Genomic DNA, 12,624 nt, shown 5'->3' on the forward strand with positions numbered 1-12,624 from the left:
AAAGATAATAAAATATTCTATTTTAATGTAAATTAATTGGACGTGAAAGAAAGTTATTTTGCTTTGATTCTATTTCAAGAGAAATTAAAGAAATATTTCACATTTCAAATAAGAAAAAATTATTGATTCACTAGAACATTTTATAAATTGTTCTCGGCTTTAACTTCTTGAAGAAATATACGGTAGGAAATCATCTTCCAGCGATGAATGGATGGAACGTCTTCCAGTTGCAGGAAAAAAATCTTCCGAACACACAGAATCAATAAATTCATCATTTAATTCTTTGTGTTCTTCATCCGATTCTGTTCTTAAGGAACTTTCGCATTCTAAAATATAAAAAAAAATATTTTTTAAATATTTGTAAGTAAATCTCATTTTTGTGCTGAATAATGAATTCTGAAATAAACACATTTCAGGTGAAAACATTATTACATACTTACGTGTCATGTTGAAATTAATATATAAAAAAAATGATCTAGTAGAAGATCCGCTAAATATAGTTTTTATTTAAAAAAATCATCTATAATATTGGCTCGACATTCTGTACTTTAAAATAGCAGATTTTAATTGAAAGCAACAAGAAAAATTAGTTTTGCCCAAAATGATTGATCGCAATTATGTCCCCTGGATTTTAAGAACTCTTCCACATTAAAACATACAATACTTTGTAAATCGATAAAATGTATAAATTTTTATTTTTACTTGTAATTATTTTTCTACTGGATCCTTTTGCATAATTTTTAGAATTTATACTAATTTTGACATGTAAGTATATGATATTGTTTCCACCTGAAATCGGTTTGTTTTGAAATCCCCTATTCTACACAAACACCGTAAATTTATTTGCTAACATTTTATTTTTATAAATATGTCTATCAAAAGGAGATCACCTGCACCAATTATGTACCACTTATCACCCTTTAATGGCGTCCGTTCTATATTCCATCATATATATTTTATGCACATATTTACATTTTAAAACAATATATATAAATGCTGCTCAAATATACCAATATATTATATTGGTATATTTCGGCAGCATTTTTTCTCTTTTGTGTGTTTCATTGAACAGCAGAAATAATTGATAAATGTTTCTCTTACTATCTAGTGTTAAAAGAAATTTGTCATAGCCGCAAAGCTTTTCAACTTGCATGAGTCGTCTTTCGTCTTCAGGTGAGTGATGAATTAAAAAACTGCATTTAGTGAATTATCCCTGCTGTTCAACGAAATATATATATATATATATATATATATATATATATATATATATATATATATATACTATGATTAGTTTTTTTTGGAAAAAGAATTCCAGCAGAGTGCTCAATTAAAAGGAAAATCCAAATTGTAAGAGCGTATTTATATTTTGTGTACAGAAAGTTGTTAGTTGAGACAGATCATTGGTACCGTCGGTTTCAAGCCCGATAATAAGGCCCGTTTAAGGTATCCTTATCAAGCTCTCTTCAGCCAATATTCGTCTCTCTCTCTCTCTCTCTCTCTCTCTCTCTCTATATATATATATATATATATATATATATATATATATATATATATATATATATACTATAATAATTATTAAATACCTACAGACACTAGAGTTTCATCCTTTTGGGAATCATCAGTGCAGGGTGTCATGATTAACACCGATCGACAGATTCGAACCCGACAACAGAGGCCATCTTTGACTTCATTAGTAAGGACCTAATCCATTCGACCACCGTTAACCACAAGAAATACTGTTGAAATTTAAACATTTATTTTTAAATGTTTTTACACGTCTGTCAGAGTGATCTAATCATTATAGTATGATCTGCACATGAGCTAAATTGACTGACTTTATTTCAACTGGAAGTGCTCAACGATAAGAAACGAGTTTCTTAAAGGGCTGACATAATTATTTAGTATAATAATTATTAAATACCTACAGACACTAGTGTTTCATCTTTTTGGGAATCATCAGCGCAGGGTGTCACGATTAACAGCATTCAATAGATTGGAACCTGGCAAAATATATATATATATATATATATATATATATATATATATATATATATATATATATATATATGAGAGAGAGAGAGAGAGAGAGAGAGAGAGAGAGAGAGGGAGGGAATAATGATATTAATAACAAATTAATAGTTAACTAAAAACTCTAATAATATTTAAAACATGAATAAATTTTAATAAATCCACTGTCCCCTCCACTATCTTGGATTTACATTCATTGTTCCGTTTATATGGCATATTATGTTTGGTGTGTTTTCTTTTTGAAAAAGAGGTATCTCTCGAAATTATCAAAGATATTTTACCATTCCAATTATATTTTACAGTGAGTCCATGTTTACTGATTTATATGTGAAATATTTTTTTTAAAAATAAATAGATATACGAACATTCGTAATTTAAATACAGCCTTCGGTTTGTTTTTGTTTATATGTCACGTCACTTCACCAGACGACCAAGGTTCAATCCCCAGCCAAATCATACAAAAACACTAGAAAAATACTACTTGATGCTCTTTTTGCTAAACATCTAAAATTATTAAGTGGGGATCAAGGGTAAGTGGAGCAATACCAAGAAAAGAGTGGCATTCTTCCATACATCTTCGTGTAGTGGCCAATAAAAAGGGAGTTTTTGATTCACCCTCTACTATGGATGACCTATTCATTTTATACTGGAAGGGCTCGGTTCCCGGTATTGCCAAAAAAAAAAAAAAAAAAAAAAAAATCAAGAACCCAAGAAACTTCTGTTTCTACCTCTGAATGTATTCTGCGTTACCCAGAAGTTTTGACCAATCTATTTGTGTAGTTATTTAAATTTTGATGTTTCAAATCTACAATGAAGGTTGCACTAACTCATTGGTTTTAATGTTATTTATTTTACTAAACGTAAGATTACATTAATGTCCCAATAGAATCAAAATACATTTGTTGCCAGGGGCAACAAATAAAGAGATACATAGACACTGTATTAGTCACATTTGAGTTAAGTCATTCTTAGAGTCTTGTCTGACTGTGATCAGAACATGCCTGACAGATCATGGCATCAGGCTGTGTGGTATACATGCCAAGATATGAGGTCTCTTCAATAAGTTTCCAGACTTTTTTTTATACAGGCATTTATATTCATTGTAAACTTTTAAAAATTCAGTATGTTATTGCTATACTTCTTATGACTGACCAATTTCAATGATTTCCGGTTCCAATGAACAGCTACAGCAGGAATTAGAATACACCCTACTAAAGCCTGATTGTCACAGCTGGTGAATTTCAAAAATGCAAGCTGGACGTGAGGACACTTTAGAATAATAATATTCAATAAAACTTTGTTTTAAACTTGGAAAAATGCCACAGAAATGTATGAAATGTTTCAAACTGCTTTTGGACCATCTTGCATGAATCGAGCATCAGTTTTTGAGTGGCATAAGAGAGTCAAGGAAGGCAGGGAGTCTGTGAGAGATGATGAGGAGGTATGGGAGAAGTAAGGAAGTCAGAACACCAGAGTTGATTGGCCAAATAAAGAATTTCATGGATAAGTACTGTCGTGTGTCTATAAAGACAATAAGTGCACAGTTTGATGTCAGTGTGGGAACTGTACAATTATTCATGGGGAACTGAAGATACAGAAGATTTGCACAAATGCACCAGTGCACAACTTCATCCTTGTCACAGACTATCTGACCAAGATGGGCATCAAGGCAGTTCCTCACCCTCCCTATAGTGCAGACCTTGCTCCATGTGACTTTTAATAATTCCCTAAGTTCAAGGAAAACCTTTTGTCATTATAAGGAAATTGAGGAGGTGAAAGAGGCTGTAACAAGGGTCATTGACACATTCCCACAAGAGGACTCCCATGGGGCTTTCCAGAAGTTGTTGAACAGTACAATAAGTGCATTGCTGCCAGAGGAGATTACTTCGAAGGAGACTTGAGTTTCACGTGTATGAATAATAATAATAAAAGTGCCCATATGAAAAAAGTCTGGAAACTTATTGAAGGCACCTCATAAATGATCTTTGACCTTTTGAATAGGAGCAAAGTGTAGTATGTGTTCTCATACTTTATCTTTTCTGTTTTCGGTCAATGCAGGAGAAACTCTTTCTAGACTGGGGCAAGTTTTATTTTTATCCCAATCCAAAGTGTCCTCTTTTAGGGAGCTGGATTTTCTCCACATTAATAACCGATTTTGTGTTTAACTCTGCCCTCTTGGGGAGGCAAGTAAATAGGAGCATGCCAAGATAACAGCTGCTTGGAAGATTCAATTGCTTGAACGTCTGAACTAAAAAAGAATTCCCCACATAGGGCAAAATTAGATATTTTTGATTTTTGGAAATACGAGATTGCATTCTCCTGTTGCTCAGTATAATTCAGGGGAGATAATTTGGATCTGTTCCAAGAATCTCTAACTCCTGATGATTTAACTGATGTTCTCTTTAGAATTGCATTACATTTTTACTTCAGATCATTAACAAGAACAAGTAAGCCGTTGTGAGTTGTATGCTTGCATCAGACATGACTAGGTAGATGTCCTAAGTAATTCGCAAGTGTAACTTACAACTGAATTTTACCAAATATGTCACAGGTCTTTACAGATTCCCGAGTTCAACAGAAAGATTCCCGAGTTCGACAAGATACACCTGAAGAAGATTGGAGGTTAACATCAACCTAAATGTTGTGAAAATAATACTCAAGATGAGAACAGTAACACAGATAATATGAATTATCAATCCTCATCTCAAAAAGTCAGAGACAACAAATAATTGTTAGCAAACAAAAACGAATTTATTACCGACTTGCATAGTTTTTAAGTTCTGAAACTGTTTTTTAAAGAACTTTTTCTTTCAATATTTCATGTCTCAGAACTTTTTGCATCATTCGGATTTTCTTTTCACAATGCTTCGTTATTCTTACCTACTTACATTAAACATTTTAAGCATCCACAAGATTAGCAAACAATGTTGCACCAATTTTAATCCAGAAAGAATTGGATAAAAAAAAAAAAGAAGTGAAATGAAATGAAATCAATCACTTATTGATCTGTTTACCTTGAATGAACTCACGTGGTGTTGAGAAACGGTGGCTTCTGGGAACGGCATCTTTTAACAATTTTTGCAATGTTTCTTCAGAAAGACAAGGTGGAGATTCCATTAGAAGCGCAAGTTTTCTTGAAACTGATTGATTGCGTAGAGTATCAGAACCGCATCCGCTGATAAAAACATAATAATAATAAAGTATTTATTGTTTGAATTGCAGGAAATTTGTGCCAAGAATGTTGACAGACAAAAGCATCCACACAGACAGGTAGATGGACAGACAGACAAACACAAGCATAATCGGTATAACATCTTGTGTAATATTCTCATAACAAAAGTGCACACATAACTTTTTTTTTTACATGGAGGTCATCACTTATCAAGGCCCGGAAGCCACTCAGGGATAAGGGTTATTGCACAAGTGATAAAAAACAACAAAAAAACAAATCAATAAAACAAAAGTCTTTCTATACGTTCATTGCACTGAGTGTTTATTATATGCGCTTTTTTTCATAGTCACTTCTTATCGTTCATGTGACATTACTGCTCCGATTCCATAGTCTGAAGCATCGTTCACCACAGTAATGTCTAATAAGGGATGGAATATCTTCATCCCTGTACCTTTACAGCACTATGGTGAATGAATTCTTTGATTCCAGACCATAATAAAATATCTCCAACAGGAGTCTTGTTTTGTTGATATGCTGTAAGTTGTTGCTCAGTGTATAGTGATGTCTCTCTCTTTCTTCTTATTGGAATCGTTTCTTTCTTCTTACCAGAGAATCTTCAGAGTTGGGAAGAGAGGCAGTGTTATATAAAATTTTCTTTAGTACTAATGAGTAACTGCTTATTAAGTCCAAAAAGCCATTCGAGGATAAAACTTAATGATTTTGTCAGACGGTGAGATAACAACTTAATGAACTTAATGAAACTAGGAAAAAATTTGATTATTTGAAAAGTACAGCTTAACAAGGTGTTTATTCATGCTGTTTTTTTTTTAGTCACTTTTGTCATCATTCATGATTGGTCATGGTTCTCTCATGGTGGTTGATCTTCTGTTTAACTTAAGATGAACAAAACTACTCATGCATAAAAACGTAAATGAGACTTGCTAAGTTTTAAAGGTTTTATTTAGGGAGAGAATTTACTTATTTAAGAGAGAGACCAATATAACTAATTAACTAATTAATTATTTAGTTACTTGATTTTCTTAATTTTAAGGACGGGAATTGAGAGATGCAGATGGGCTGGACTTTGGAATCCCCTCCCTGTTTCTGCATCGCTGACTGTACTGACATGCAGAAGTTTAAATATAATGTGAACAGATATTTTGCTCAACTCCTTACATAGTGTCCCTGTAGAAACGATCCCAAATAGTAACTCCTTATGACCAAGTGGCAACATATCTTGTTTGAATAAAAGTAAAAAAAAAATAATAAAACAATAACCTTTCTGAAAAAGTATCCTGGAGGCATGAATTGTCTTCAACATCTGAAATTGTCTGGAGGTCAGTGTTGGAAACACATTCGGACATGGTGGAAGCGCAGGATTCCAATAATTCTAACAAGGTGTTCTCATCGAGTTTAGCTGGATTTTCCTACAAGAATAGAAATAACAAAAAAATTTAGGATGTACAAAAATATGCTATGAGTAAATGGAATAAGTTCAGGGAACTTTTGCCATCACTAACCAGCAGAGCGTTACCACTGTCGATGCAGAGACGAGTCTATTACACATGTGTACTATGTGAAATATGATGATGTATAGAAGTGAAATCTGGCTAGTGAGAGTAAAGGACATGTGTTGCATGGAAAGAAATTGTGTTACCTTGGTGATGCAATTGAAACACAGGGTGGAGCAGGTGCTAAAGTGATTGTAAGAGTCAGGAGTTGATGCATTAAGTTCAGGGAACTTCTGCTATTACTAGCCAGCAGAGTGTTATCATTGTTGACCAAAGAAAGAGTCTATCAGCCATGTGTACGCAGTCTGATGATGTATGGAAGTGTAACCTGGCTAGTGAGGGTTGAAGACATGTGTTGCATGGAGAGAAATGATATGATGGATGCAGAATGTGAGCCTCAAAGACAGGGTTAGATCTGATGACTGCAGAAGAGAATTAAATCTGAACAATATAGGAAGATTTGTGCAGAAAAGTAGACTTTGATGGTATGGTCACCTTAATAGAGTAGATGAGAGTTCTTGGGTTAGTAGATGTGGAACGGTTAAGGTAGCAGAGTCAGTTGGAGGGCCAAAGAAAACATGGAAGGAAGTGAGAAGGATGGACTTAAGAGAAAGAAGGAATAATCAGATTGGTTTAGAAGTCAATTTCTAAAAACCATTGAACATACGCCAGCACGTAAAACAGACATTAAATTGATGATGATGATGTAACCAACATTGTTGCATTCTTAACCTTGTGTCATCCATACAGAAACCAAGTAACCATCATTATTACAGAAGCACTAAAATTGTTATTCATACTTTTGTTGTTCTTGTACGCACTTCAGCATGATCCTTCCAGACTGAGGATCTGCTGTTGTGTAATTAGAGCTTCTTATTTATTCTTTCCAAACGACTAACTTGACTCAAAACAGATGAAGACAACGGTCATTTATTCATTGTAATTGTCACTCTAAACCAGTGACCAGTATGGATAGAGAGAGAGAGAGAGAGAGAGAGAGAGAGAGAGAGAGAGAGAGTGAGAGAGAGAGAGAGAGAGAGAGAAATCATAAATTAGTTATATCTTATCAGTCCATGTCCTTATATGCCCAAACACCTCACATGATTCCAAATGAACTCTCTTTTGTATCACTCTCTCTCTCTCTCTTTGAACCATGAGATATATGTGCTCCTAATACATTTCTAGGTAATTTTCAACTCCGGGAACATTAAGTTGATCTCAGGTAACCTCTCAGCGGTTACTAATTCCTTTCGTTCTCAACAAACTCAATTATATACTAGTGAATCTACTCACTCACTATCTAAAACATTATTTGGATTTAAAAAAAAATGTCATTTCAATTTTCACAAAACTTTTGTTGTCATCAACGAGCTTGATCAGTCTTTTTCCCCCTTCCCCATTTTCCACCTTCTCCTCAACGACCCTTTCGTTCTCCTCTGATAAGGGCATTCCCTTCTAACTAGACACACAGATAACTCCCTTTATATAATAGATACCTCGATGAATAAGTTGGCATTTTCTTCATAAACATTCTTCAACAACATTGAAAATGGCTGAAAGACCAACTCTTGATAAAATATGGCCTAGTTGACCTACAAAGAATAAGCAATTTCTTTTAAATTTCAGATATTATTCATCCGTGGCAATGTCAATCAAGAGTACACCAACTTTGTGGGTGTTTGTTTTGTAGTTTTTAACCCTTCACTATACAGACAGACAGAAAACTGCCCTTTATATAGTAGAAAACTAAACCATCCATGTGTAGACAGTGTCTCACAGACAGCACAATATCATCTACATATTAATACAATAGCGTGTGTGTTATTTTCTGTGTCACGCTTACATCTGCGTCGTTTAATTGTTATGTCCTCCCATTTCTTGTCAAAAATAATTTTACCAAGAATTCTTTATAATTTTGGTTTCGGTTTCGATTATAGCTGATGGCACTTAAGGCATCTATTTTTTTTTTATAAATAATTTTATCAAGAATTCTTCATAAGTTTTGGTTTCGATTTCGATTATAGCTGAAGAAATTCAAGTTATATATATATATATATATATATATATATATATATATATATATATATATATATATATATATACATTTTTTTTTCATAAGTTTTTATTTCAGTTTCGATTTAAGCTAATGCACCCAACTCATAGGGATATATTTTTTTATTTTTGAAATCACAACTTTATATATAAAAAATCGATAGAACATTAACTCTATAATAACATATACGAAATCTGAACGAATTAAAATATCATATTTAAGTGTACTTTACGACTGGGCTTTGCCGGGCGTCCCTGCTAGCTTAGATAAATACTTTTGCAGTTTTAACAAAAAAGCTACAATAATATCAGAACATCTAATATTTTTGATGATGGGAAAGATGCTCTTTTCCTGATCATCTGTTGTTTTGAAGTAGTGATGTGTGGAAATTTTAAATTCCCTCATAATATTCATTATAATTCATGTGTCAATCTATCCATCACGTTAATCCTAATCTTCAAATGTTTTTCTTTTTAACTTTGATAAGTGCTAACTCATTAGTTTAAAAAAAAAAAGAAAAGAGAAAAAAGTTTCTTGTGAAATCAGTTGATGCAGTTCCCAGGTGTCTTGAAAAGCTAGTGTCGAATGCTGGCACTCATACTGAATTATAAACAAAATCATACATAATAATAGGAAGAAACTTTCCAATCATCCAGCAGATGTAATATCTTCTGCCAAAGGTAAGGGGTCTCAGGAAAGAAGCTACTAAAGTAAAAAGTTTCCCTGCATCTGAGACACTTAGACAATGAAGGGGTGGGATTTTGTTGCTAGTCCGATATTTATTTTGATGGGGTACAAGTTCAATAAATTGATCAATACAGCATTCCATGAAATGGGATGCAACGTTATGGTGACGGAACTTATTAGGGACACTTTTTTGGACTTTGTCCAAGAGAGAGGAATTGCACTTTGCTATTTTTTGTTTTTGAATTTAAATTTAAATAAAAGAACACAAATAATCGTAAGATGAAACTTACATCAAGAACGGATTCGTCGTAAAGCGCCATTATATCTTTGTCAATTGTTTTCATTCGTTCTTTCTTAATTCTTTCTTCTTTGGAATCGAGCAAAGCTTTCTCGCCAAAATGTTTTAACGCTTCATCGTCCGATGATGGCACAACAGAAATGAAGGCTCTCTGCAAATATCAAAATGGAAAAAAACCAATACAGAATTTTTGTTTCTGAATTTTTGAGATGAGGATTGATTATATTATTTTAATTCTTCAGACTAATGTTCTCATTTTGAGTATTACTGCCACTACGCTTGTCGATGTAACCTCCAACCTTCTTCTGGCGTATCATGTTGAACTTGGGAATTTTTCTGTCAAACTTTGGAATCTGCACAGAATTTCAAACAGAACCCTTAATTTAGCCCATAGGGGTAGCATGCTCTCGTTTCATCAGTCATGATTGGTTAGAAGTCCTAAGTAATTCGCATTTGTAATTTTCAGTGTTGGACACACTGAGGATTGAACCTTCAACCTTCAGAAGACTTTCACTTACAACTGAATTTTACCAAGTACTTTATCCACTACACCACAAAATTCTGTGCAGATTTACAAGTTCACCAGAAAGATTTCTTATAATTGCTATATTCTAATTTATAATAGTTTTTGGCTTTATCGGCTGGAACAAATATATGCGAACTGTTACTGACTTTTTTCGCAAAGTTATTTATTTTCCATAACAACTGATTGTTAAATAAAAACTATTCTGAAGTATATATATATATATATACATATATATATATATATATATATATATATATATATATATATATATATATATATATATATATATATATATATTCATAAGCTTAGGGTTCGATTTTGATTCAAGCTGATGAACCCAAGCCATACAGATATATTTTTTATTTTTGAAATCACAACTTTAAATTATATAAAAATCGATAGAACATTAACTTTATAATAATATATACGAAATCTACAAGAATTAAAATATTATATTTATGCGTCTTTTATGACCTGGCTACACCGGGCGTCCCTGTTGGCTTAGATAAATACTTTTGCAGTTTTAACAAAAGAGCTACAATAATATCAGAGCGTCTCCATTTACGCTGAACATCTACAGAATGCCAACATCAATATATTACATATAAATGAGTCCCCCATGGAATTTCCACAGGTCTCGCTAGTAATGCTTAATTTGTTATGGATTTCAATTTCATTTTTAATAAACACTGATTTTGTTTTATGGAAATCGCTTGAGACAAGGCAGGAAGCCTCTTGGTGTAAGGAGCTTCAGAGTCAAAAAGTCGTCAACGATAAGTGTTAGATGAATATACTGACTCAGAAAACAGCAATTTTTCCCCTTTGTCAGAAACATCACTCACTGAATGTAAGAAGTAAAGATCAAAATAGGAAGTCATGAGGCTGTTGAAAATAAATCCAAGGTGCACTTTCTACTGTCCTTATATATTTGAGAATTAATATTTGCAATAAAAAAAAAAAGAAATCCATAAAAATCAAAAACTAAATTATATTTAAAATTTACAAAATAATATGCGAAAATCAAAAAACACATTAATATTTACAAAAAAAAAAATTAAATAAATAAATAAGTAAATAAATAAGGTGCAAGTCCAGAGTTCAACTTAATTAAAAAACAAACATAAAATAATATGTTTATGGTGTACTTACCCGTCATGGAACGAAAATTTCATATTCCAAAAATCTCGTAAATTAAACATGTGATGTCTTTTTTTTTAGCCAAGAAAATCAAATTTTATGAGTAAGCAATAATTGTGTGTGTTGATCCACCAATATTTGAGGAATACAGGGCGGCAACTCAATTCGAAGTACCGAAATCAAAATCAGCCTTGTAATGGCTATGATTTACTATTAAAATCGCTAAAACTCGTAAACAATGATTTTCTGTATCAAAAACCTACTTGATCAGTTTACGTAATTTTTGAAGTATGACGTCTTCGTTCTGTGACAGGTACGTACATTATAAAGACTTTTTTATAAAGTATTTCTTTTTAATGAGATTGAACACTGTACTTGAACACAAAAAATCCACAAACATTAGAAAAGAAATTATTTTCAAAATTTACAATGTAATTTGCAAAAATAAGAAAACAAATTAATATAAAAACAAAAAAATGTTTGAAAAATAAAACTTAAAAAAAAACATGTTTGCAAAATAAAAATTAAAAAAACGTATTTGCAAAATAAAAAAAAAACATGTTTGCAAAATAAAACTTAAAAAACATGTTTGCAAAAAAAATGAAAAAACATATTTGCAAAATAAAAATAAAAAACATGTTTGCAAAATAAAAATGAAAAAACATATTTGCAAAATAAAAATGAAAAAAACATATTTGCAAAATAAAAATTAAAAAAAACATGTTTGCAAAATCAAAAGGAAAAAATGTTTGCAAAATAAAAATAAAAAAAAAATGTTTGCAAAATAAAAATGAAAAAAAAACATATTTGCAAAATAAAAATGAAAAAAAATGTTTGCAAAATAAAAATGAAAAAGATGTTTGCAAAATAAAAATGAAAAAAAAACATGTTTGCAAAATAAAAATAAAAAACATGTTTGCAAAATAAAAATTTAAAAAAACATGTTTGCAAAATAAAAATGAAAAAAATGTTTGCAAAATGAAAATGAAAAAAACATGTTTGCGAAATAAAAATTAAAAAAAACATGTTTGCAAAATAAAAATTAAAAAAACATATTTGCAAAATAAAAATTAAAAAAGAAACATGTTTGCAAAATAAAAATAAAAAACATGTTTGCAAAATAAAAATGAAAAAACATATTTGCAAAATAAAAATGAAAAAAAAACATGTTTGCAAAATAAAAATAAAAAACATGTTTGAAAAATAAAAATA

General features: G+C 31.6%; 1 protein-coding gene across 2 annotated transcripts in view; it reads right to left on the reverse strand.

The window, feature by feature from the left end:
* LOC145256328 (fibrous sheath-interacting protein 1-like) overlaps nt 1-12,624 on the reverse strand; it is a 100,290-nt gene continuing 87,666 nt past the window's right edge. For both annotated transcript variants that reach the window (XM_080115104.1, XM_080115105.1), the window contains exons 10-13: nt 9,742-9,900; nt 6,479-6,627; nt 5,043-5,203; nt 1-326 (exon numbers count right to left, since the gene is read on the reverse strand). In XM_080115104.1, the coding sequence (XP_079971230.1) occupies nt 160-326; nt 5,043-5,203; nt 6,479-6,627; nt 9,742-9,900 (636 nt within the window). In that variant the 3' untranslated portion in view covers nt 1-159. The remainder of the gene's footprint in view (nt 327-5,042; nt 5,204-6,478; nt 6,628-9,741; nt 9,901-12,624) is intronic.

This window comes from Euprymna scolopes, chromosome 32, assembly GCF_053919585.1.
Source record: "Euprymna scolopes isolate OS-2025 chromosome 32, ASM5391958v1, whole genome shotgun sequence".
NCBI classification, from domain to species: domain Eukaryota; kingdom Metazoa; phylum Mollusca; class Cephalopoda; order Sepiida; family Sepiolidae; genus Euprymna; species Euprymna scolopes.